Source organism: Planococcus citri, chromosome 5 (genome assembly GCF_950023065.1).
Source record: "Planococcus citri chromosome 5, ihPlaCitr1.1, whole genome shotgun sequence".
In the NCBI taxonomy this organism is placed as follows: domain Eukaryota; kingdom Metazoa; phylum Arthropoda; class Insecta; order Hemiptera; family Pseudococcidae; genus Planococcus; species Planococcus citri.
In genome coordinates, this window is record NC_088681.1 from 20143732 (window position 1) to 20166384 (window position 22653).

Sequence of the window (22653 nt, forward strand, 5' to 3'; positions counted from 1 at the left end):
TAAAGAGGTTTTTAAATTCGCCCCTTATTTTTATTGTCGAGTTGTACAAGGTGTGATCAAGTAACAGAGAACAATTTTAGAAGGTGGAATTTGAACATGTATGCGATACACAAGGTGTCCCATTAAACATTCGACTTTTAGGGTTTGGATTCTTTTACAACCAGAACCAGTTGGTTCAAAATTTTAAAGAAATATTAGCATATTTCTGACTTCTTGAATACTCAGTCATGTTTCAAGTTGGTTGTTAAAAAAAAAAAAAATGTACTCTAATATCTCCAAGGGATGTAAGCCCCCCCCCCTAATTTTGATGAAATTCAAAAAAAAATTGAAATATGAAGTGACATATCGATTTTTATTGATTTGAAGGCGTTGAGTTCGAATATTGGCTCATTTTTCAGATCCGATCCCTCTGACACCATTCCCTCTCCAAATATGCTCTAAATATGTTCAAAATATCTACCAAAAAATTTCGGTCACTTCTCCATTTCAAATTTTCGTTCAATACTCGAGGATTCATTCCAGCTTGTAAAATTTTCGACATATGAACTACCTATATTATCGTCGTCGTCGTCTCGTTTCATGCATCGAAGAAACAATGCTGATATTTTCATATCTAAAAAGAAGATTATAATTGAAACAAAACAATAACAAAAGCCTGGCATCGGGCTCAGGCACAGGCACGGGCACTTGGTGGTCGGTATACATACATACGACAGTGAGGACGGCGGCGGTGGTGGCGGTGGCTTAATTACTCGGGCCGTGCTAATAATAACGTTATCGACATACGTTCGTTTATGTACACTCGCCTTGTACGGATAATTACCTGATTATGTTGGCCAGATTACGAATCAGCGCTAATAACAAATTTCCTGCTCGCAGTTAACGGTATTAATGAGAAGAGTAAAGCTCACACATCGTATCGCCAAATTTACAATTTAACATCCACAAAACGAGAGAATTTTGCAAAAAAAAAAAATACTCGCCGGTGTACTTTGTAATTGCCTCCTACATGATCTTCGTCACTGATACGAATATCGATAAACCAAAATGTAAACAAATTTCTTCAAACTGAGATTTATTGTTTTTCTTTCTCGTTCTTTCGTTTCGAAAAAAGTTACGTAAGTTTTGCGATTCATACTTGGATTATTCTTCGAGTACCAGATAAGACGAGCAATCGTATTGTTTCAGTGGAGTGGTGTATAAGCAGCAACAGCAGCGTCGGGAAGTTTACACGTAAATTTATCTTATCTATACATGCGAATTACAATTGAGGGATTTACTCGTCCAAATACGCATTTGCCGGATAAAAATTCAAGATTATTGAATTATTGATTTGCAACGTCGTCGTCGTCGTGCGATTGATTAAAAGAGGAAAAAATTTCACGTTGAGATCATAAAATCACGGCCACGTGATAATGATAGGCGAGCTATACGCCAATAGACCATATAGACGCACGTAGAAGGGCGGAAAAAAATCTCCATTATAAAAGAGCGTTATTAAATTTATGAACGTGATTTTTCTCGTTATGACGATATGTAATAAGGTGGTATTATGTGGCGAGGAGAGGCGAAACCCTAAAAAAGACTTATTCGATAGAAATTAGCGCATAAAAGAAGCTTAAATTCGTGTTATAAACAACAGTTGGATGGCGAACGTGTTTGCTGCTACATAATGTTCTAAAAATACACCGATAATATAATTTCGCGCAGCCCGAGTGAAATTTTTCATTGAAAAAGCTGCTTCTATTTTTTTTTTCTATCGCCATTATGTGTGTAGTATATTGTGTGTATACGCGAACGAGAGGAGGCGAAAAATATAAATTAAATCGGTCGAGTCTGTCGATCTAGATTTATGTGCAGAGAGTATACGATAAACGTACGTTTAGGATTTATACGCGAAAAACGTATATCTCTGCAATAGGATAAACGAATGAATATACCATATAGTCAAGGTTTACAGAGTATACAGGGTGTCCTATCCAAAGTCTGGTCTGTTCTGAAATATGCTATTTCACCTTTGGAAGGCGGTAAGTGCTCTAAATGTTGAAGTGTTGGGGGTGGGGGTTGATTACTTTTTGAAATCTCATCAACATTTCATGAGCCCTAAACTCGTTTCCTAAAAATATACTAAAATTCCATATAAATGAGAAATTTTTGATATTCATTTTTAATGTAAAAATGATACAAAAAAAATCATTAAAATCCAAAGAATTGAAAAAATTAGCCAGGATTATTATCATGAATTCTTGTGAATAAAAAAATACCAAAAAATTCAAATTGAGGTCAGAGCAATTCAGTTACAATTCTCACATTCTTTTCAATTTAAACACGTTTCCAGAATGCTTGGTGAAAAAAATCCTTCAGAATGAAAATATCGCAAGTCAAACTTGTTATCAAGAATGGGCAAATTACCCAAAAATTATTCAGACGTCTAACTCAAAATCAGTAATTTGCAAAAAATACAAATTTCAATTTCAATTTCAATTTTCAACAATTTTAACAAAATCTTTTTCAAATCCAAAAAAACTATACACACAAGTTCAATAAATCTTACCAAAATTCAAAAACTTTGAAAAAAAATCCCAAAATTGTACTAAAAAGTCATCTAAAATTCGTTCTAGATCATGGATTGGTTCAAAATCAGATTATTGTCCCAAAATCAAGAGGTAATTTACGCGATTATAGAAAAATCAGGTCAACGTCTCGTGAAAGTGAATGAAAAAAAGTGATTCCAAAAATAGCCGAATGATAAATTATACAATTTATATTTTTCAATGAAGATTACAAACCATAAAAAAATCGACCAACTTGATCCAAATTTGGCTTGACAGCGAGAGGAAAATTGAAAAATCAATTTTATAGCATTTTTGAAGGTCCTTTACCCATACTAAATATTCATTCACAAGGTACAATTGCACATTGTTTTTGGGTCAGAATTTTTCTATTTTTAAAAAGAACTAGAAAAAATGAATAGAACAGGAAATCGAGAAAAAAAATATAAAATTATGAAAATTGATTTAACAGGGTGTCTAACAAAAATTCTCCGAAGAAATGCAGTACTTTTACAGTACCTTTTGCAGTACCTTATATTTTTTTAATCCAGCTTACACCGACCCCCCCCCCCCCCCCCCAAGAAAAAAATTATATTTTTGAACCAGTGGGAATTTGTCGATAAAATTATAAGTATTCCAATCGAAACAAATTGAAATTACAGAAGAAAAAGTGTCACCACGCCTATAAAAAAAAAATATAAGTGTTGCCATCTTCAGGGTGTCCACTCATTTCTGGAAATGATTTTCCCTGACTTTTCCAGGTTTTCCAGGCCAATTTTTTCATTTTTCCAGACCATTTTTTTCAATTTTCTATGCTTACCCCATACTTTGGTTCAAGAAAATTTTTTTTTTTGGAAGGGTGTATTTTTTTTATAAGCTTCTTTTCGAACTGGATAATTCTTCGGATATAAAAAACAGCTCAACTTTAATTATCAACTTTTTTAATTAAAAATGAATAAATAAATGAATAAACGTCAGGGTGTCCACTCATTTCTGGAAATGATTTTCCCTGACTTTTCCAGGTTTTCCAGACCAATTTTTCCATTTTTCCAGACCATTTTTCTCAATTTTCTATGCTCACCCGTACTTCAATTTTAATTTTTTTTTTTTGGGGGGGGGGGGTAATTTTTGTCATAAGCTTCTCTTCGAACTGGATACTTCTTCGGATATAAAAAACAGCTTAACTTTGATTATTAACTTTTCTAATTAAAAATAAATAAAACATGCATCAAGTTTGGCCAATTGATAAAATACCTATGTATTCATATAACTTCTGAAAATTTTTCTTTTCTTTTTTTGATTTTTGAAGGCCTCAAAATGTGAAATTTGTTTACTTCAAAATGAGAGACAAATTGGCCCGAGCGAAGCGAGGGCGAGAACTTTCGAAAATTTTTATTTCAAGATGCCTGAAAACGAGTTTTTTTTTGAATGCGAAGAGGGTTTATTTTTTGGTTTTTTAAATTTTAATATTGGAATGGATGTTTTTTTGAAGGAAGTTTACTCTTGAAAAAGAAAAGAGAACAGGCTCGAGCGAAGCTAGGGCGGAAGCTTCTGAGAATTTGAGTTTCGAGAGTCATAAAAACGAGGTTTCTTTATGTGAGGACGAGTAGCTTTTTTTTGGCTTTTAAAATTTTAGAATATTTGAATTTTATGTTTGGTTTTTTTAGTGAGGACGAGTAGCTTTTTTTTGGCTTTTAAAATTTAGAATATTTGAATCATGTTTTTTTTTTTGAAGGAAGTTGATTTTGAAAAATAAAACAGAACAGGCCCAAGCGCGGGCGAAAGCTCTTGTAAATTTGTATGTATTTCGAGATGCTTAAGAACGATGTTTTTTTCGTGAGGAGTTCATTTTTTGGCATAAAAACTTGATTTATATAATCAAGAAATTTTCATGTTGTCTTTGAAAAAGAAAATAAGCCCGAGCGAAGCGAGGGCAAAAGCTTTTGAAAATTTGCGTTTCGAGAAGTGAAAAACAGTGTTTTTCTTTCATCACAGGTCCTTATTCAGAATTTTCAATTGATCGTTTTTTTAAAATTCCAGAGATTTTGCGTGAAAATTACGAAATTCCCTGACTTTTCCCTGACTTTTCCAGACCGACCAAATTCCCTGACTTTTCCAGGTTTTCCAGGTTTTCCAGACCTGTGGACACCCTGAAACGTGCATCAAGTTTGGCCAATTGATTACAATATTCATAATAACTTTTGAAAATGTTTCTTTTCTTTTATGGTTTTTTGGAGGCATCAAAATGTGAAATTTGTTCATCTTAAAATTGAGAAACAAATTGGCCCGAGCGAAGCGAGAACTTTTGAAAATTTTCATTTCTAGATGCCTAAAAACGAGTTTTTTTTTAAATGAGAAGAGTTTATTTTTTGATTTTCAAATTTTAATATTGGAATGATGTTTTTTTGAAGGAAGTTAACTACTTTTTAAAAAAAAGTGAACAAGGTCGAGCGAAGCGAGGGCGAAAGCTTCTGAAAATTTGCATTTCGAAAGGCATAAAAACGAGGTTTTTTTAGTGAGAGCGAGTAGTTTTTTTGGCTTTTAAAATTTTAGAATTTGAATAATGCTTTTTTAAAGGAAGTTGATTTTGAAAAAGAAAACAGAACAGGCCCAAGTGAGGACGAAAGCTCTTGTAAATTTGTATTTCGAGATGCATAAAAACGATGTTTTTTTTCGTGAGTTCATTTTTTGGCTTTAAAACTTTGATTTTTATCATCTAGAAATGTTCTTCTGGCCCTTTAAAAAGAAAAGGAAACAAGCCCGAGCGAAGCGAGGGCAAAAGCTTTTGAAAATTTGTGGTTCGAGATGTAAAAAATAATGTTTTCCTTTCATAACAGCAATTGATTGTTTTTTCAAAATTCCAGGGATTTTGCGTGAAAATTACGAAATTCCCTGACTTTTCCAGGTTTTCCAGGCTTGTGGACACCCTGCATCTTTTGAGGTACAAAATGAACATTTTTTTTTTTTAATTTTCACCAATTAATTCATTTTGAGGTTTTTAAAAAAATTTTAAATCAATGATTTTGAGAAAAAATACAGTACTTTTCAGGCAAAATGCAGTACTTTACAGTACTTGCAGTACCGAGGATTTCAATGCAGTACTTTTACAGTACTTGCAGTACCTGCAGTACCTGTTAGACACCCTGTTTAAAAAATGAAAAAAGCAGCACTTTTTTGACAAATTCTGGCAAACGTTAGGACTTTTTGACAATTTTTGCAAAAGCTGTGATTTTAGACTATTTTGGTTAACAACTGGATTTTATTGACCATTTCACCATGAAACAGAATTTTTTGGATAACCTGTCAAAAAAAGGTCTTTTCCTACAATATTTCGTCAAAAAAGTAGAACTTGCAGACAATTTTGACAAAAAGCAGGAGTTTTGAAAATTTTGGCTAAAAGCAGAAGTTTTTTTTTGCAGTTGGTACATAATTTATGCATTTATTTGGGCAAAAAACTGTTTTTTTTTTGAGAACTACAAAAAAAATAAATTTTAATAATGATTTGGGCTAAAACAGAACTTTTTAAGATGATTTTAGCAAAAGCAAGAATTTTTGCCAATTTTGGCAACAGGATTTTTTGAGCATTTTGGCAAAAAGCAGGAGTTTTTTATGGCAATTTTTACAAAAGTTAGTAGTTTTTTTATAATTTTGCCAAAAAAGGAACTTCCTTAAAATTTTGACATAAACGAGATTTTTTTGATAATTTAGGCAAAAACAGAACTTTGCAGCAAATTCTGGCAAAAAACATAACAAGGATTTGATAATTTTGGCAAACGCAGGAATTTTCGACATTTTGGTTACCAACAAAGTTTTTTGGTTATTTCTGCAAAACATATTAGGATTTTTTTAATAACGTCAAAAAAAAGGTATTTTTCGACGATTTTGGCAAAAAACAGGACTTTTTCGGAAATTTTGAAAAAAGTTGGGATTTTTAAATAATTTTTTCAAAAAAGAAATATTCTGTACAATTTTGGAAAAAATTAGACTTTATTGAAAATTATTCTGCCGATAAGATTTTTTGAACATTTTGGCAAAAAACAGAACTTTTTTGGCAATTTTGATAAAAGTTGAGATTTTTAAATAATTTTTTCAAAAAAGAAACTTCTGTACAATTTTGGCAAAAATGAAACTTTTTTGAAAATTATTCTGGCGATAAGATTTTTTGATCATTTTGGCAAAAAACAAGTGCTTTTTTGACAATTCTTACAAAAGTTGAGATTTCATGATAATTTTGGCAAAAGTAGGAATTTTTGACATTTTGGCCAACAACAGGGGTTTTTTTTTTGTTAATTTTTGCAAAAAATATCAGGACTTTTTTGATGACAGAAGAAAATGTATTTTTCGACAATTATGGCCAAAAACACAAGTTTGACAAAAGTTGAAATTTTTCTATAATTTTGACAAAAACGAGACTTATTAATTTATGAGCGTTTTTCATTTTATTAGTCCATTTATAATTATAATTTTTTCAAAATTAAAAAACAAAAGAATCCAATGCAAATTCTAGAATGGTTCAAATATCATCATCATCACTAAATCCATTCAGAAGTTCAAAAAATGTGAACAAACCAAATTTTAATTTTTTCCATTAAAAATAAACCAATTTTAAATGCTCAAAAATTCTCCAAAATGAAATTCAACGTCTAAATTTTATCCCAGTGATGTGTTTTTTGGGCTCTCTTTCAATTTTTCTTCGTCTGCGATCACCAAAGCCATAATGTTTACTCTGAAATGATACGCCACCGCGTCACGCAACCACGCGATCGTCTCGAATCGAAATCTCGAAACCGGTTGCTGACCATATTATCAGTTAAATAGTAGTTTTTTCTATATCCCTCTTCACCCTTCATTAAATTACAAAGCGCATTGCTCATTCTTTCGTTTACTTAATATGTCGCTGTGTGGAGTGTGTGCGTTTGTATTTGTCGCCGATGCGATAATACAAAATACACCGCGCGGTCTATGAAATAGATACTTGGATGTTTTATACAAATATATGTACATAAAACCTACATACATATTATGGATGGATACCGCTTTGAATAGATATGTATTTTCGAGAACCGAGTAACTTCAGTATAGTTATAAGATTAGCTGTTCTTCATTAATCTGTAGTAAACCTATCCTGTCATCCAAGCAGATCAATTACGTCAAGTCGAGCTATAGTAGAAGCAGCCAGAGGGATACGAGACATATCACGGTAATTTACAAAATTAAAAAACCAGAAAACCATCCATAAAAAGGAAAAACACACGCAGCAATCTATAATACACTTAAAATACAATATAAATACGATACTCTACGACGACTATGACTGTACCACTTTCCCTCTCTCTCTCTCACACACACATTCAGTCAAATCAGTCTGGCAAAAAAGTACATATCAAGTCAGACGATCCGTCATCAGCGTCACTTACTTCGCAATACTGATAAAACCGCAAGACGCTGTCGCATGTAGAGGAGTCCATCCTTCATTATCGCCTTTATTTATATCAGCTCCGTGTTCAACCAGGAACTCCACCATATCCAAATTATCGTCGATGCACGCCTGTAACATAGATCAAAAAAAAGAAAAAAACCGTGAATAATTTTCCATTGTAAAAAATATTCTCGCGTACGAGTAAGTATACATGAGTGAAAAAAGAAAAACATCGTGAACGAGTGAGTTATTCGGGCTCTATATGGCGTATTTGCTCTTTTAATCTTTTGTTGAAAGAATGGCACGGAGAAGAGGAAGGAGAGGGTTTAGACTTCAGATCAAAACTTCGTATCTAAAGTCTACACAACAGCTGATAATAAGTACGGTAGAATGTTAAAATTCGTAAGTCATTATCGCAATTACACGAAAACCACGTCCTGGATTGATTTGCATTGCCATATTGTAATGTAGTATTTCATTTTGATAGAATTTATTTCACTTTCGATAGCGATAAAATATCAATTGTTGAAAGCAAAAGGCAATCGAGAATCAAATGGATTTCAATTTTTATTCATTATCAAGCAATTTTAAAAAAAATAAGTCGAATTTTATTGGATTGGTGTATGGAGAATGATGGACAAAACTTCTTCCTCCAAAATTGGAAACATTCGTTGCAAAAATAAGGTTCCATTTCGTGAACAAAAAATAATTCAAAAAGATGAATTTTGAAAAAAATTGCATTAAGGGTAACAAAATTACCCCCCTCAGATTTTCAGACTTAAATGTATAACAATTAAAAAATACTAATACGACTACAGGATCCAAAAAAATTCTCAATAGTGAATTTAAAAAGTTTCATTTCCTAAATTTCTCAACATTCAAAATCCACATTCCTTCTCGTCCTCGATGGAGGGAAGAGGGTGGGGAGAAAAAATTGAGTTGATCTGAAATATCGTGAAAAAAAATTGCACTATGAGTGAAAACTGAATTCATAAACAGGCTACAAAAAGAAGTTTTACGCACTGAGAATTTTTTCATTATGCAGATTGAAAAAATGCATTTATCATGGTGAAAATATGACACAAATGTGCATTTACCAAAATAAATATGCAAAATAGGTAGCATTGACGTGAGTGTATCTGGATAACATTTTCTGGTTAAAACAACAGAGCATGATTATTTCTGAGAGTTATTTTACATTAGGTACATATTTTAAATCGCAATAATGTGAAAGCAAGAAAATTTGAAAAAAATTTCATAAAAATCAACCATTGCAGTGGATAAGCAAGTTTACAATGTCAACTTTGGATCTTGGACAAAATTTTAAAGATAAATACTACATAAAATCGAGAAAAATGGCTAAAATATTACGTACAACTGTTTCCACTATACAAAAATTGAACAGCCTTATTGGCTTCACCTCGATTTTAGACAACATTTTGTTCAAATTGCTGATTCTGATGTAAATTTACCCTGATTTGCCACCTCTCCCTTCAAAAAAAAATAGCAGGGTTATCAAATTTCAAAATACAACATCCTTAAAAAAAATTATTAAGTATTCAAAATTTCACAACAAATTTTTTTGTAATTTTTTTTGGTATTTTCGACGTGTTGAAAATTTTAAAATTTCGTCAAAAAGACGGGGATGGAATGAAACCTAAAAAACTTGTACTTAATTTTTTCCAAAAACAAGAACTTGAGTAACCGAAGTAGTCCAAAAAAGTAACCAAAAAATTAACCAAAAGGTAAACTTTTCAGTAATAAAACAAGGATTTTTTTGGACAATTTTTGACAAAAAAATGAGAATTTTTGGTAATTTTTGGCAAACAAGCAAGGTACATATCAACAATTTTAGCAAAAAACGCAGTTATTTTTGACATAAAAATGAGACTTTTGACCAATTTTTGAGAAAACCCCGACTTTTAGTAATTTTTTGCAAGAAAATACAATTTTTGGCGAAAAAGTGAGACTACATTCAACAATTTTTAGCAAAACATGTGAGCCTTTTTGGCAATTTTCAGATTTAAAAAAAATGATTTTTCATATAATTGAAAAAAGTGATAATTTTTGGCAAAAATGAAGACTTTTTGAAAATTACTGACACCTTTTTGCCATTTTAGTCGAAAAAGTGAGACTATTTTGCAGTATATTGATAAAAATTGATTTTTTTTTGGAAAATATTGACAAGAAGCGAGATGTATTTTTGGAAAAAAGTGAGGCATTTGAAATTTTTTCAAATAAGTGAAACTTTTTGGCGATTTTTTGGTGAAAAAGAACACTTTTTGAAAATTTTAGTAACAACAGAGACTTTTTGCTATTTTTGGCTGAGAAATATTTCAAAAATTTTAGCCAAAAGCAGGGCTTTGTAACTGTAACGCTGAAAAGGAAGTGCAATCAGTTGGAAAAGAATAAAAAAGTGAATGGGTCATTCCATGCCAAATCGGCGGATTTTTGCACGAGGGGTCTTCGATTTTTTTCAAAATCAGATCATTTGTAGAGGTCATCAAACGATGACGAATGACGCAAACCGGACATTTTTTCGATTTTTTTTGACGGAGCTGTGGCGATTCAAAGTTCTCCAAAATGGCCGAAAATGGAAAATTTCAGTTGTAAATTGCTCCGGTTGTACGTGGTATAGAATTTTGAACTTTTTTTCAAATTGTAGTACTTTGAGAGGGTAATCGACGAGTGATGTCAAAATCAGTGTTGCCACTTTCAAAAACCTAAAAAAATCGATTATAAAACTTATAATTTAAATATAACCACGATCTCGGCGAGTAAAAATTCTGAAAAAATTCTCAGTTTTAGTCCTTTTTATGTAGAATAACATATCAAAAAATTAGACTGGCATCTTTTTTCATTTTCGAGAAAAAAAAATTACAAGTTTTACAATTGCTGCAAAAGTACCATCCGAAACCTAAAAAATGAAAATTTTTGCATTTTTGAAATATTTTACCAATGTGTAGACGATAATGTGAAAAAAATACCCCTCCCCCCAATTTGTCGACAAATTGACGAAAAATGCACATATTTCACTATGAAATAAAAATTTATAGCGCAAAAAATGTCAATTCGTTGACAAATGGGGGGAGGGGTATTTTTTTCACATTATCGTCTACAAATTGGTAAAATATTTCAAAAATGCAAAAATTTTCGTTTTTTAGGTTTCTGATGGTACTTTTGCAGCGATTGTAAAACTTGTAATTTTTTTTTCTCGAAAATGAAAAAAGATACCAGTCCAATTTTTTGATATGTCATTCTACATAAAAAGGACTAAAACTGAGAATTTTTTCAGAATTTTTAATGGCGGACATCGTGGTTATATTTAAATTATAAGTTTTAAAATCGATTTTTTTAGGTTTTTGAAAGTGGCAACACTGATTTTGACATCACTCGTCGATTGCCCTCTCAAAGTACTACAATTTGAAAAAAAGTTCAAAATTCTATACCACGTACAACCGGAGCAATTTGCAACTGAAATTTTCCATTTTCGGCCATTTTGGAAAACTTTGAAGCGCCACAGCTCTGTCAAAAAAAATCGAAAGAATGTCCGGTTTGCGTCATTCGTCATCGTTTGATGACCTCTACAAATGATCTGATTTTGAAAAAAATCGAAGACCCCTCGTGCAAAAATCCGCCGATTTGGCATGGAATGACCCAATACTTTTGTAAATAAATTATTTTATTAAAGTTTTTTGTTTTTTTTTCTCTCAAGAAGTAAGGCTAATGTAAATTATTTTAAAAAAGTAACTAGAGTACCTAACTAGAATTTTGTAAAGAAAAAGGAAAAAAAAATAACCGAGTATGAGCTCTGACATTTACAACTAACTTATTTGAATGAATCACGTGGTAAGGCGTTAGGATTTTTTTTGGAGAAGTTTGAAATGAAAAGCTATATTTGTATGGAAACTCAAAACCATAGTCTAATGTACTTGAATACATTTTCGAGTTGGAGACCATCCTATAAATTCGTCAACTTTGAGTATCACCATTGGCATCATTCTCAAATCAATGCTATCAGGGGATTAATGTTATGTTTGAGGAAAAATTACAATCAAAATAAGTGTATCATTTAAATAATAATTTCCTCGTACCATTTTTTTGATAGAAACGTCAATCTCGAGGATAATCATTCGAAGGTCTATTTCTTTAAAAATACAAAATTCCAAGCAAATTTCCAGATTTCAGTTTTTTTGAAAATTTTTCAGCTCTTTTGAATAAATTGAAAAAGCAAATGAAAATGCTGAGAATGCATATCGACTAATTTTCAAAAAACAAGAAAGACAAAATCAAGAGAAGGAAATTTCCAATTTTATGAATTTTTTGACAGTCTGAAATGAATTTTCTCAATGGACCTTAACATTTCAACAGCTGACTATGAAACAAAAAATTCCTCCATCGAACCCTGATTTTATGTTTTTTTTTTCTTCTGATAAATCCTCAATTTTCTACAAAAATTGGCCTTCTGTTGGGAAAAAAAATTGAAAAAAAAATTTCCAACACGAACTATTGATTATAGTAAAAAATCAAGGACCCTATGAATAAAACGAGACCCCAAAATTTAATACTATAGTGAAATTCTATTCATTTTTTCTTGGAAGCATTGTTTTCGAGATATACTTGAGAAAAAGTTGAAAAGTTCAACTTGAATTGATATTGATAAAAATTTAATAAAAGATCGATTTTTTTAGAAAAAAAAAAAAAAAAAAAAAAACTATAAGAATCCGACGAAAAAAATGAAGAGAAACAAAATTTCCTAGTGAAGTGATTAGTTTTGAGGTTTCGAGTTCAATTTAATTCGATTTTCTGATTTTCGCTCGCATTGAATTTCATCAAAACCACCCAATCGCAGTACAGATATTTTCCCATCGATTTCTATCCATTGTAGGAGTATTTTTCGAGGAAAACCTGATTTCAATCTAGATTTTCAGTCTTTTCATAGCAATACATAACACGATTAGTTCGGATATAAATACTAAATCAAACACCGCAAAATAACCACAGTGAAAGCGAACAGTGATACAGTTTTTCGGCTACAACGTCGATCTGCTTTTTCCATCTAAACTAATTTTTCACTCAAGCGAATCAAGCACTTCGTGTTGGCTTTCTAATTCATTTAATAGTTTTATCCACCGTACAAAGGAATATTTAGTAATGGGTCACAGAATGTTTAGACTCAACTAACTCCAAGAAGACGTACCATACAGCAATTCAAAACTCGAGAAAAAATTATTAATCCAAATCTTGTTTGAAATTTGGCTAACCAACGCGAAAAATATGTACGTGTACTAAAAACAAAAACAAATTAAGGTAAGTAAGTAAAGTAATCTCTTTGATGCTCCAAGTTTATCAAGTCGTAAAAAAAATCTATTCTTATATCGAATAAAATACGCCATTCAAACGCGAATTTTTCCAACGATGGCAGGTCCAATTCAAACTCAAAGCACAGGGTATATCAACCTGTAATAATGCGAAGCTTATCGCGTCGCAGAATTATTAAGACACACGGTACACGCACAAGACGTGCGCGAGCCCGAAGTCTATTACACGAATAAGACATACACGACGAGTATACGTCGTCTATGTACTTTTAGATACATAAACGGTGTACTCGTATAGTCTTCTATATACGAGATAAAAAAAAAAAATACTACGACAACGAAGAAGAAAAGAAATAAGAAAAAAAAAACATGGTCGAGTATAATTCAAAACCCTAGTAATAATTTTACGACATAATTAAAACTGGATGTGACATTATGTGACCTGGCTTCATTCATGTCGTCGATGGCATAGGCTCGCAGATGTCGTCAACCCAATGGAAGATAAACGTGTATTGCGTTCAAACCATATATTCGCGGTTTTAATTAAACTATTCAACTTTCATCGTTGCGCTGCTGATGAAATCGAGCCAAACCGAGTCTTTTTAAAGATTTTACCGTAAACCGTACTCGGGTCGCCGAACGTCTCGATGGGTTAATAGGTAACATATGCGTGATCCTGTCTCCTCAAAAGCCATCTTCGGACTAATTTCGGTTAAAAGCACACAATCCATAGTGTACCTCTTTAAATTCACATATTACTACGTATAACCTACACAGGTGCTATAAGATATAGCGAAAACGTGTATAAGGAAATTTTCAACAGGAAGGCCAAGTACTGGGTTAATGCACTTGACGTGTCGTCTCGAGTGATAAAAATAGATGCAGTCGAGAGGTGCAATGCATTAAACCCAGCAACGAAAATCGTACCGGTGCTGTGGTATACCCATACTCGTATACTATACTAGTCCAAGCACATTTCGCCAATTCGAGTGTCACATCGAATATTCAAATACTATACGAGTACGGTGCGCTCTTCGAGTGATTTCTCAACAGGTTGTTCAATATGTAGGATGGTCAAAAATAAACTTCCATAATGTAGAGGGGCAAGAGGAGAAGTAGATTCGCTCCGAAATTTCCATAATACATCGTAGAGCACAAAACTACGCTAATAAATGTCGAAATTTCCCATTCGTTCGAATCATTCTACAATTCAAAAGCAATTAGGAAGGTCTAGGTCTAGAATTATAACACATGTGCCAACATCTCATACGTATTTTGGTGTGACTAGTGACCCATAGGTGTGTGTCAATACAGCGAAAGTTGACGCGTGAATTTTTTTCACATATGTACTATCAGAGGGATCTGTCCCCTACCTGGACTGCCCTTATAAGTTCGATATTCCAAAAATTGCATGAGCCCTCCTAATGAAATTGGAGTTTTCTCGAGTGTAAGAATTCAACTTCCCCTCCCCCCTCATTTTTAACACGCATCAAATTCAGTGTAGGAGACATGAACATGAAGCTCATCTGTTTTTGATAAGAGATAAAGTAAATTTCAATTTCAAATTTTTCTAAATTTTGAAAATTCAAATTTTTTAAAATTATTGCAGTTTTAAAAATCGTATGATCATGTTTTTTTTATATTTTTTTTGAAATATTGAGATGTCCTTAAGAATGAAAATACCTGCCTCCCATTCTAACTGACATCAAATTCAAATTTACAACATTTTTTTTTTTACCAAATTTCAAAATTTATTATTTCCTTACATTTTTATAAAAAAAGTCCATCGAAAAAAATTTTGGAGGGGGGAGGGGAGAAAATGAAATGAAAAAACCCAGAACTCCTGATTTGTCCCCCCCCCCTGCTTAGGATAACATTTTTGCTATTTTCTGCACTCAGAAACAGAAATTTTTCAAGAAAAGGACACATGATATTTTGAAAATTTTTCTCAAACTTTACCAAACAAAATTTCCTTAAAACAGAATAAAATAATATTGATGAATTTTATGAAAAAAAAACTGCAAAAAGGCTCAAGATGTTATAAAAAAAATTGCATTGAAAAAAGTAATAATTTAGAAAACATTGAAAAGTACTTTCAAGTTGATAAAATGATGCGTTATTAACGATTTCATACAAAAAAATTATCAAAATAATACACAAAATACACACAAATTACTAAAAATACTTACCAAAAAAAAAAACATTGACCAATGTGAAATTTATCAAAAAAAAAAAAAAAAGTCAAAAACTAAGAAAAAATTTACAGAAGCTCACTAATGTTATGTAAACATTGTAAATATTGCAGAAAATGTCATAAAAATCGTTACACATGTGAAAATTATAACTTCAAATTGGACAAAAAATGTTGAAAAAATCAAAAAAAAAAATCGGAAAATATTCCATGAAAATTACGTAAAAAAGTCAAAAAAAAATTTTCAAAAGATCATAAACTTTACTATCGAATTGACCGAAATAGTGGCGCTAAAGAAATACAAATTCTAAAGTGTCAGTATAAGTTTCTTAAAAAGAAAAAAAAAATGGTAGAAGAATTTCTCAAAATATGTAAAATTATAGAATAAGTACCAAAAACCAATAACATTTTTTGTTAGCAAAAATTGCATTAGAAAGAGAGTTGAAAACATGTTACAAAGTGATACAAAAATGAGAAAAAACATCAAAATTTCAGTAAATCGCCAAAAACTGGCGGAATTTTTGCAAAATTTGAGAAATAAGATGAAAATTAGACTTAAAAAAGGACCAGAAACTTGTTAAAATGGCATAAAAACACGAAAAGGTGACTAAAATTTGTAAAAATTACCAAAATGAGATGAAATTTTATTGAATTTTGATAAAATGCAGCCAAAATGGTGAAAATAAGCATTGCTAAAAATGGCTTAAAACAAACATAAAGCATTAAAATTACTACAAATCATCAATAAAAATAATGCTGTTCATTTCAACAAAATTTGATAAAAATTGCATAAAAAGTCTTAAAAACTTGTTGAAATAATATAAAAAACAACAACAAAAAAACTTGTTGAAAAAATCACTACTTTTTTCAACCCAATTTTCGGAATGCTCTCCACTCGACCCCCCTCCCCCTTCCACTTCACAAAAAATTTAAAGTCAAATTTTTCACAGGAAAATTTTCAAAAACATTGAAATTGGAAGACAACTTGTGTACACAAAGTATTTTTTAATTTCATCAAAAATAAAAATTTTTTTCAATGATTTGAATATTTTTGTTGCGCATTTGAATTTTTACTTTTTTCACTACTTTTTTGACTACATTCACTTTCACTGTCTGTTAGATACCCTGAAGCATTGAAAATGGTCCTCTGATGACATTTCTGCGAAATTTGCTTAAAACATCATTCAAAGCCTATTGAAATGATATAAACACATGAAAAAAAGCATCAAAATCGTTCACAAATTATGAAAATAACAACTGAAAATCACCAAAAATTGATGAAATTTCTCAAGAATCAAGATTGGAGGTCAACTTGGCAAAAACTGCTTGAAACATCATTTCAAGTTGATAAACTATCTCAAAGAAGTACATAAAATTTTGCAAAATTTGTAACTTATTTCGTCTAAGGAAGAGAGCAAAAAAATGATTCGAATCACGAAATTTTTAATCCAAATCGTGATTCGAACAATCGTTTCAATTCGGTTTCAAATTCAAACAATGTTTTTAACAATTTTGACGTCAATTTAATGTGTTTTCTAAAATTTTATTATTTTTTGAAAAAAAACATTGATTTAATTTACAATGATTTTTCAAGATGAATTTTGTTTTATTACAATTTCTTGCATTGAATCACAGGAAAAAAATCATGTTGTTTTACGTTTCTAGGGGGATAATTTGCTACAAACTTCAAAATTCATTGAAAATCACATTATCTCCCCAGGTAGTTGCATAATCTATGTAAATGTACTAATTATTTTTGTTTCTTGAATTATGAATTTCCAATGCTTTTGTTTGCTTTCCTTTTTTGAAATTGAAATTTCTGGAAGCATATTTTTCGTTATTATAAGGGAGAAAAAGTGCTCATTTTGCTCCAGCTTACTGATCATTATTGGAATTGAATAGGTACTGGGATTTTTCTCCCTCATAACCAAAAAATATGTTATCCAACTCAGGAGTAAAAATGATTTTCGACAATTTTGAATTATTTTCCTCGCTATGCTTGAGCAATAATCTCGAAAATCGTCAAAAATCATTATCGCTCCCTAGTTGAACAAACTACTAATTCAAGTCTGAGGACGTGAGGAGTGTCAAGTTGAATCCAGAAAAATCAATTTTACAATCAGAAATGTAGTATTTTTTACTCTTTGGATTGACAAATTTCCAAAATTTTGCCCTCGCTTCGCTCGTGCTTGTCTGAATTTCATTATATGTAAATAAGTATAAACAATTTACTGGATAAATTTCAAAAACCTCACTCTGATCAACACGTTTTTCAAGCTGAAATTCAGCATGAAAATGTCTGAAATGTGCCTACTATTGAAATTTTTATACATATGAGCCCGTTGGGAATTTTGTGATTTTTGTCCCCTACTTATGAGTCATTCATCACCCCCCAGGAGGAAATCCTGGATACGGGCTTGCCGGGATTTTCACTCTTGGAACTTTTTCTTTGACTATGGAGGCATTTTATCGATTTTTACATAATTTTCAATCAATTTTTCATCAACTTGGAAAATTCTCTTTACATTTCCAAAAATTTTTATTCAATTTTTCTTGGTCCTGACATTTTTTTTTTGATTTGACCTCATATTCGTTTGTTTTTTTGGTAGGTCTCTCTGTGCCACTACAAAATCCACACAATTTCGAAAAAAAAATCAAAAAATCGAGAAATTATGGCGATATGTACCTATACCTAGCATACCTACAAATGTTGATTTTTACTAATTCGAGCCTACTCTGAGTTCGAATATCAATTCATTTTTTGGGCACAAGCCCATCTATTTTTTCAAAATAGTGGGCTATAAAAAGGGCCTCAGTGGATTCTCTCCACCACTCATCGGACCAAAATTTCAATTCGAGGACTTAAGCTCTAATTTTCTCCACGTCTCACTTTCAAAATCCAACCACCTGCTTGAAATAATTCGATATAACTCTTCTATTCGTCGTCAATCACCAATCCACAACTTTTCCAACCAACACCCCATCACCTTACACAACTTTCAGCAAACTTGCACCACGATCGAACGACACCGCCGTTTGCCAACACTCTCGGTATACTTATTTGCAGTTAGCAGCATCGATGCAATATCCGAAGTGCACGCGGTGAAATCATCGAGGAAACAATTATCGATACAGACACGTACAACGTTCGTGATAAAATCACCATCGCCAAAGATCGCAGTCGCAATAATAAAGTGCACGGTTTAATGATTCCGAAAATTATACGCTCTTCTACTCGATACCATAGCTTAATACTCGTGTCTATAGTACACAGACACACACTCTCGCCCAGCTACATAAGTCTCTGTACTACCAACACCAACCAGCACATGATCACCAGCTCTAAAAAATTTTTCGGATCATTTGCCAAGTAAGTAAAATGAAAAATTCCTCGTATTCATTTATCCATTTTTAGCGTTGGTGTGGTACACATAATACGTATATATCAAGTCCGGACTCCGGACGTCGTCGTCGCATATAGTCGTCGTCTTCTCTTATAAGAGAGTAAAAATGCTCGTTTCCATACCACGTATTTGTATCCTATCCTCCTATGTGTACATATTTGAAAAATGCTATTTGCCCATCTCGTGTGCGGGGACACGCGGCTACCCTCGTTAATTGTTACTTGATTAACCTACAATCTACATACAAATATAAAACGCTCGCCTGGGTACGAGTTGGTCATTAAAGTCATTAACCGTACAAGCATAATACATCATCTTCGTTACCGTATACTCTAGCTTGGTTTAAAAAAAAAACCTATCCGAAGCAGCCGTGGTATGGCCGGACATCCACCACAGTTCTATAAGGCTATGATATTTTCCAATTGCCCCTTCAATCTTCTCTCTAGCACCGGCCATCGTTTTAATAATTACTCGCTCCACGTATAAATATATTTACAAAAACCACACACAGCACTGAGCACTCACTATATAAGATGAGAAACCCCCGCATATAGAAGTACTATACTTAATGAAGACTTATTACCGTTTATTTCCGCCACACTTTGTGTAAACTGCGTACACACTACCACGGTTTTTCTTTTCATCCAACAAATACACAACAAGTATTTATCCATAAGTGTTCGATTATAACAAAAAAAAAAACCGACGTCGTTGTCGTAGGTTTAAAGGTGATGATGTTTTTTTTTCTTCTTCTTCGACTTCTCTACACTTCACTTCATCTTGGTTGAAATCATCGATAATATTAACGCCTTGTAGTGTCATCTCAGCACGCTCGCGCTAATCTGTGTGTACTCGTTGTCATTTGGCGCGTTACCTTATCAAAAATGACCATGGAAAATTTACAAAAAAAATTCCCACACGTTGAGACGACGACACGACAGACAGCAGATGAATGTAGGTTATCGGAGGAGTAGATATTTTTATAAAGATGAGTTATACGGATATACCGGGATAGAAATTCGAGTACTAACGTAATCCTCGCGATTTGACGACACCTGTCTGCTATGATAATCCACTCGTATACGCGAGTAAATCCCCTAAAAGTCGTTGTAAATTTCATACTACCATATTGCGAGTGGTAAAGCTTGGAAAAAAGCGTTTAGTTGTACATAATATAAAATTTTTAAAAAAATGGTTTCAAAAATCATGTTATTTCGACATTTTGTCGATTTTTAGGTTTTTATAAAGGGTGGTCATGGTCACTAATTCATTCTCGATTATTATCAAATATTAAGAATCAGATGATGATTTGATCAATGCTTCGGTGAATAGGGAAGAGACCTGGTAAGCAGTGGTTTCAAACTTTAAAAAAAAGTGGAAAAAATTGATGCATTTTGCCCAATTTAATATTCCAATCGATGATTGAAATTACATTTTTCACATTGTATGGGGGGGGGGGGGAGAAGAGAATTCATTTTTTTTTTGAAATTTTCCTTTGCTTGAAAATTAAATAGGGAAGGGATCAGCTAAAATTTACATACGAAAAAATTTTTGAATAATATTGCTTCGGTTTCAGGTAGTATGATTTTTCAAGGCGAAGAAATGAAGTACCTGCTTTCAAAATAGAAACAAACTTACTTATCTATTAACAAAACTGGACCATCCCTCTCCCCTTCACAAAAAATACGTCAAAACGAATTTTTATTTAAAAAAATTTGAAATCCAAAATCTTGTTCAAATTTTATGTTTTATCAGAGTTGGGAGAAAATTCTGAAAATTGATTCAATTGTTTCATTTTCGTGTTTGTGGAATTATAATTTTGAAGATACGCCCATCGCTTCACTCTACTTCAATAATTTCGGCAAATTGCATTGATCAGACTTGAAAATGACCAAAAAATGAAGAACTGCTAGAAAATGAAACCGAGTAAAAATTCATGAAATATTTCAAAATTTGAGCACAATTTCGTGAAAATTGCGCAGATTTTTAAAAATTACCAATAAAATTGATCCAATACACATAAGTCAAAGTGGAATGAAATAAAGTAAAAATTACACGAAGTATCATAAAAACTGTAAAATGAGCATAAAAATGACGGATTGATGAAATTTTTGCAAAATTGAAAATTGAAGTAGGTATATATATGTATTTTAAAAAATTGTTTGAAATACTATTTAAAGTGGATAAAGTATCTCAAAATTTGAAAAAAAAGTTGCAAAAATCAAAGTACAACTTAACGTTCTCTAATGAAGAGAACGAGGAGCAAAAAATGATTTGTGAACGTAATTCATGGCTCATTGATTCGAATCACAAATCAAATCGTGACATTCTCAATATAATCTGACGTAGGGTGTAATAATCTAGTTGATTATAAACACCCCAAAAAAATAAAAAAATGAAAAAATTTTCATTCAAATCTCCAACCCTGTGTTTATCGAGAAATCTTATTATGTTTTAATCACTGAAGGCTACGAAGTTCAGGATTTTCATATTCTCGAGTCACCACACACAATGAATCCAAATTTGATCACAGTTCAAAAAAAATTGAAATTCATTCAAAACTCTTTTTTGGACATTGGGATCCTGCAAGAAACCCTTTATTTACAAAATACCATGAAAAAAAATTGAGATAAGTATGACCTATTTGAATATATTTTCCAACTCACGAGTCATGACAAGAAAATTGTCTTCGCATAATTAATTTCCCTGCAAAATGAGCGAAAATAAATTTCTAATCATCCAAACCTTGAGTCATGAATGATCTAGAAGTTTTCAAAAAATTTTAAAAGGACAAATAAGTGAAAAATTAAGAAATCGATGCGAGCTTTTCTTGATTTAAACCAAACTTTAGTTCGAAATTCAGCTTTGAAAGCCATATGTATGTACCTCATTTGCATCAAATTCTTCAATAAATTCAGAATTATTGATGAATTGATTTTAAAAAATGAGAAAAAATTAAAAAGAAAGTTACGAAATGTGAAAAATTGAATTTCTTGACGTTTTTTCAATCCTAAATTTTCAGTGCTGTGGCCTCTCTCATCCTCTTCTTCTCTAAAATAATCACTCAATTTTTTCTCTTTAAGACATGTACGTTTTTTTAAAAATGTTGACCTTTTTCTTCGATTTCTTTCATCAAAAAGGAAGTTTTTTCTGACCAAGTGAAACAAAGGTGCAAAATTTTAAAAATATTCTCTGAAATTTTCCGTTTTGAGCTTTTAAAAAACGTTTTAGAATATGTATTTTGAACATTATGGTTTATGGTACATACAATTTCTGGAATTTAAATAATTTCTGGGCCGATTTCTCATTTTTTTTTCCACTAAAATTTGATTTTGAAAACATTTTTTGAAATTTTTAGTTTTCAGTTTCTAAAAAACGTTTTAGAACAGGGTTTTAAAATTGAGTATTTTTTTTGGCAGTTTCTGAGATTTTATGATTTCTGCATGGATTTTTTATTTATTCGTTGACATTTCCTCGTTCTAAAATTTAATTTCTACACATTTTTTTACAAATTTCTCAACTACTAACCACTCTGAAAAATGTTTATTCCCCCCCCCTTAATAGAAAAAAAACAACCGAGGGGCAGAGTTTCAAAAAAAAAAAAAAAAAAAAAATTGGAGTAAAATCGGTTTTAATTACACTACCAGAAAAGTATTAACACACTACGAAGATTTTATCATTAAAATTTTTTGATTTGAAGATAAAATTGGAAAAATTCCTCAACAAAATTTCTAGTCTTTCGTAGAAATACGAAACTCTCTGACCT

At 31.7% G+C, this 22653-nt stretch overlaps 1 protein-coding gene across 6 annotated transcripts in view; it reads right to left on the reverse strand.

Moving 5' to 3' along the window:
• The window catches only part of Mbs (Myosin binding subunit), a 102555-nt gene that overhangs the window by 73130 nt on the left and 6772 nt on the right, over positions 1–22653 (reverse strand). For all 6 annotated transcript variants that reach the window (XM_065370061.1, XM_065370057.1, XM_065370059.1 and 3 more), the window contains exon 2: positions 7970–8100. In XM_065370061.1, coding sequence (XP_065226133.1) covers positions 7970–8100 — 131 coding nt within the window. The remainder of the gene's footprint in view (positions 1–7969; positions 8101–22653) is intronic.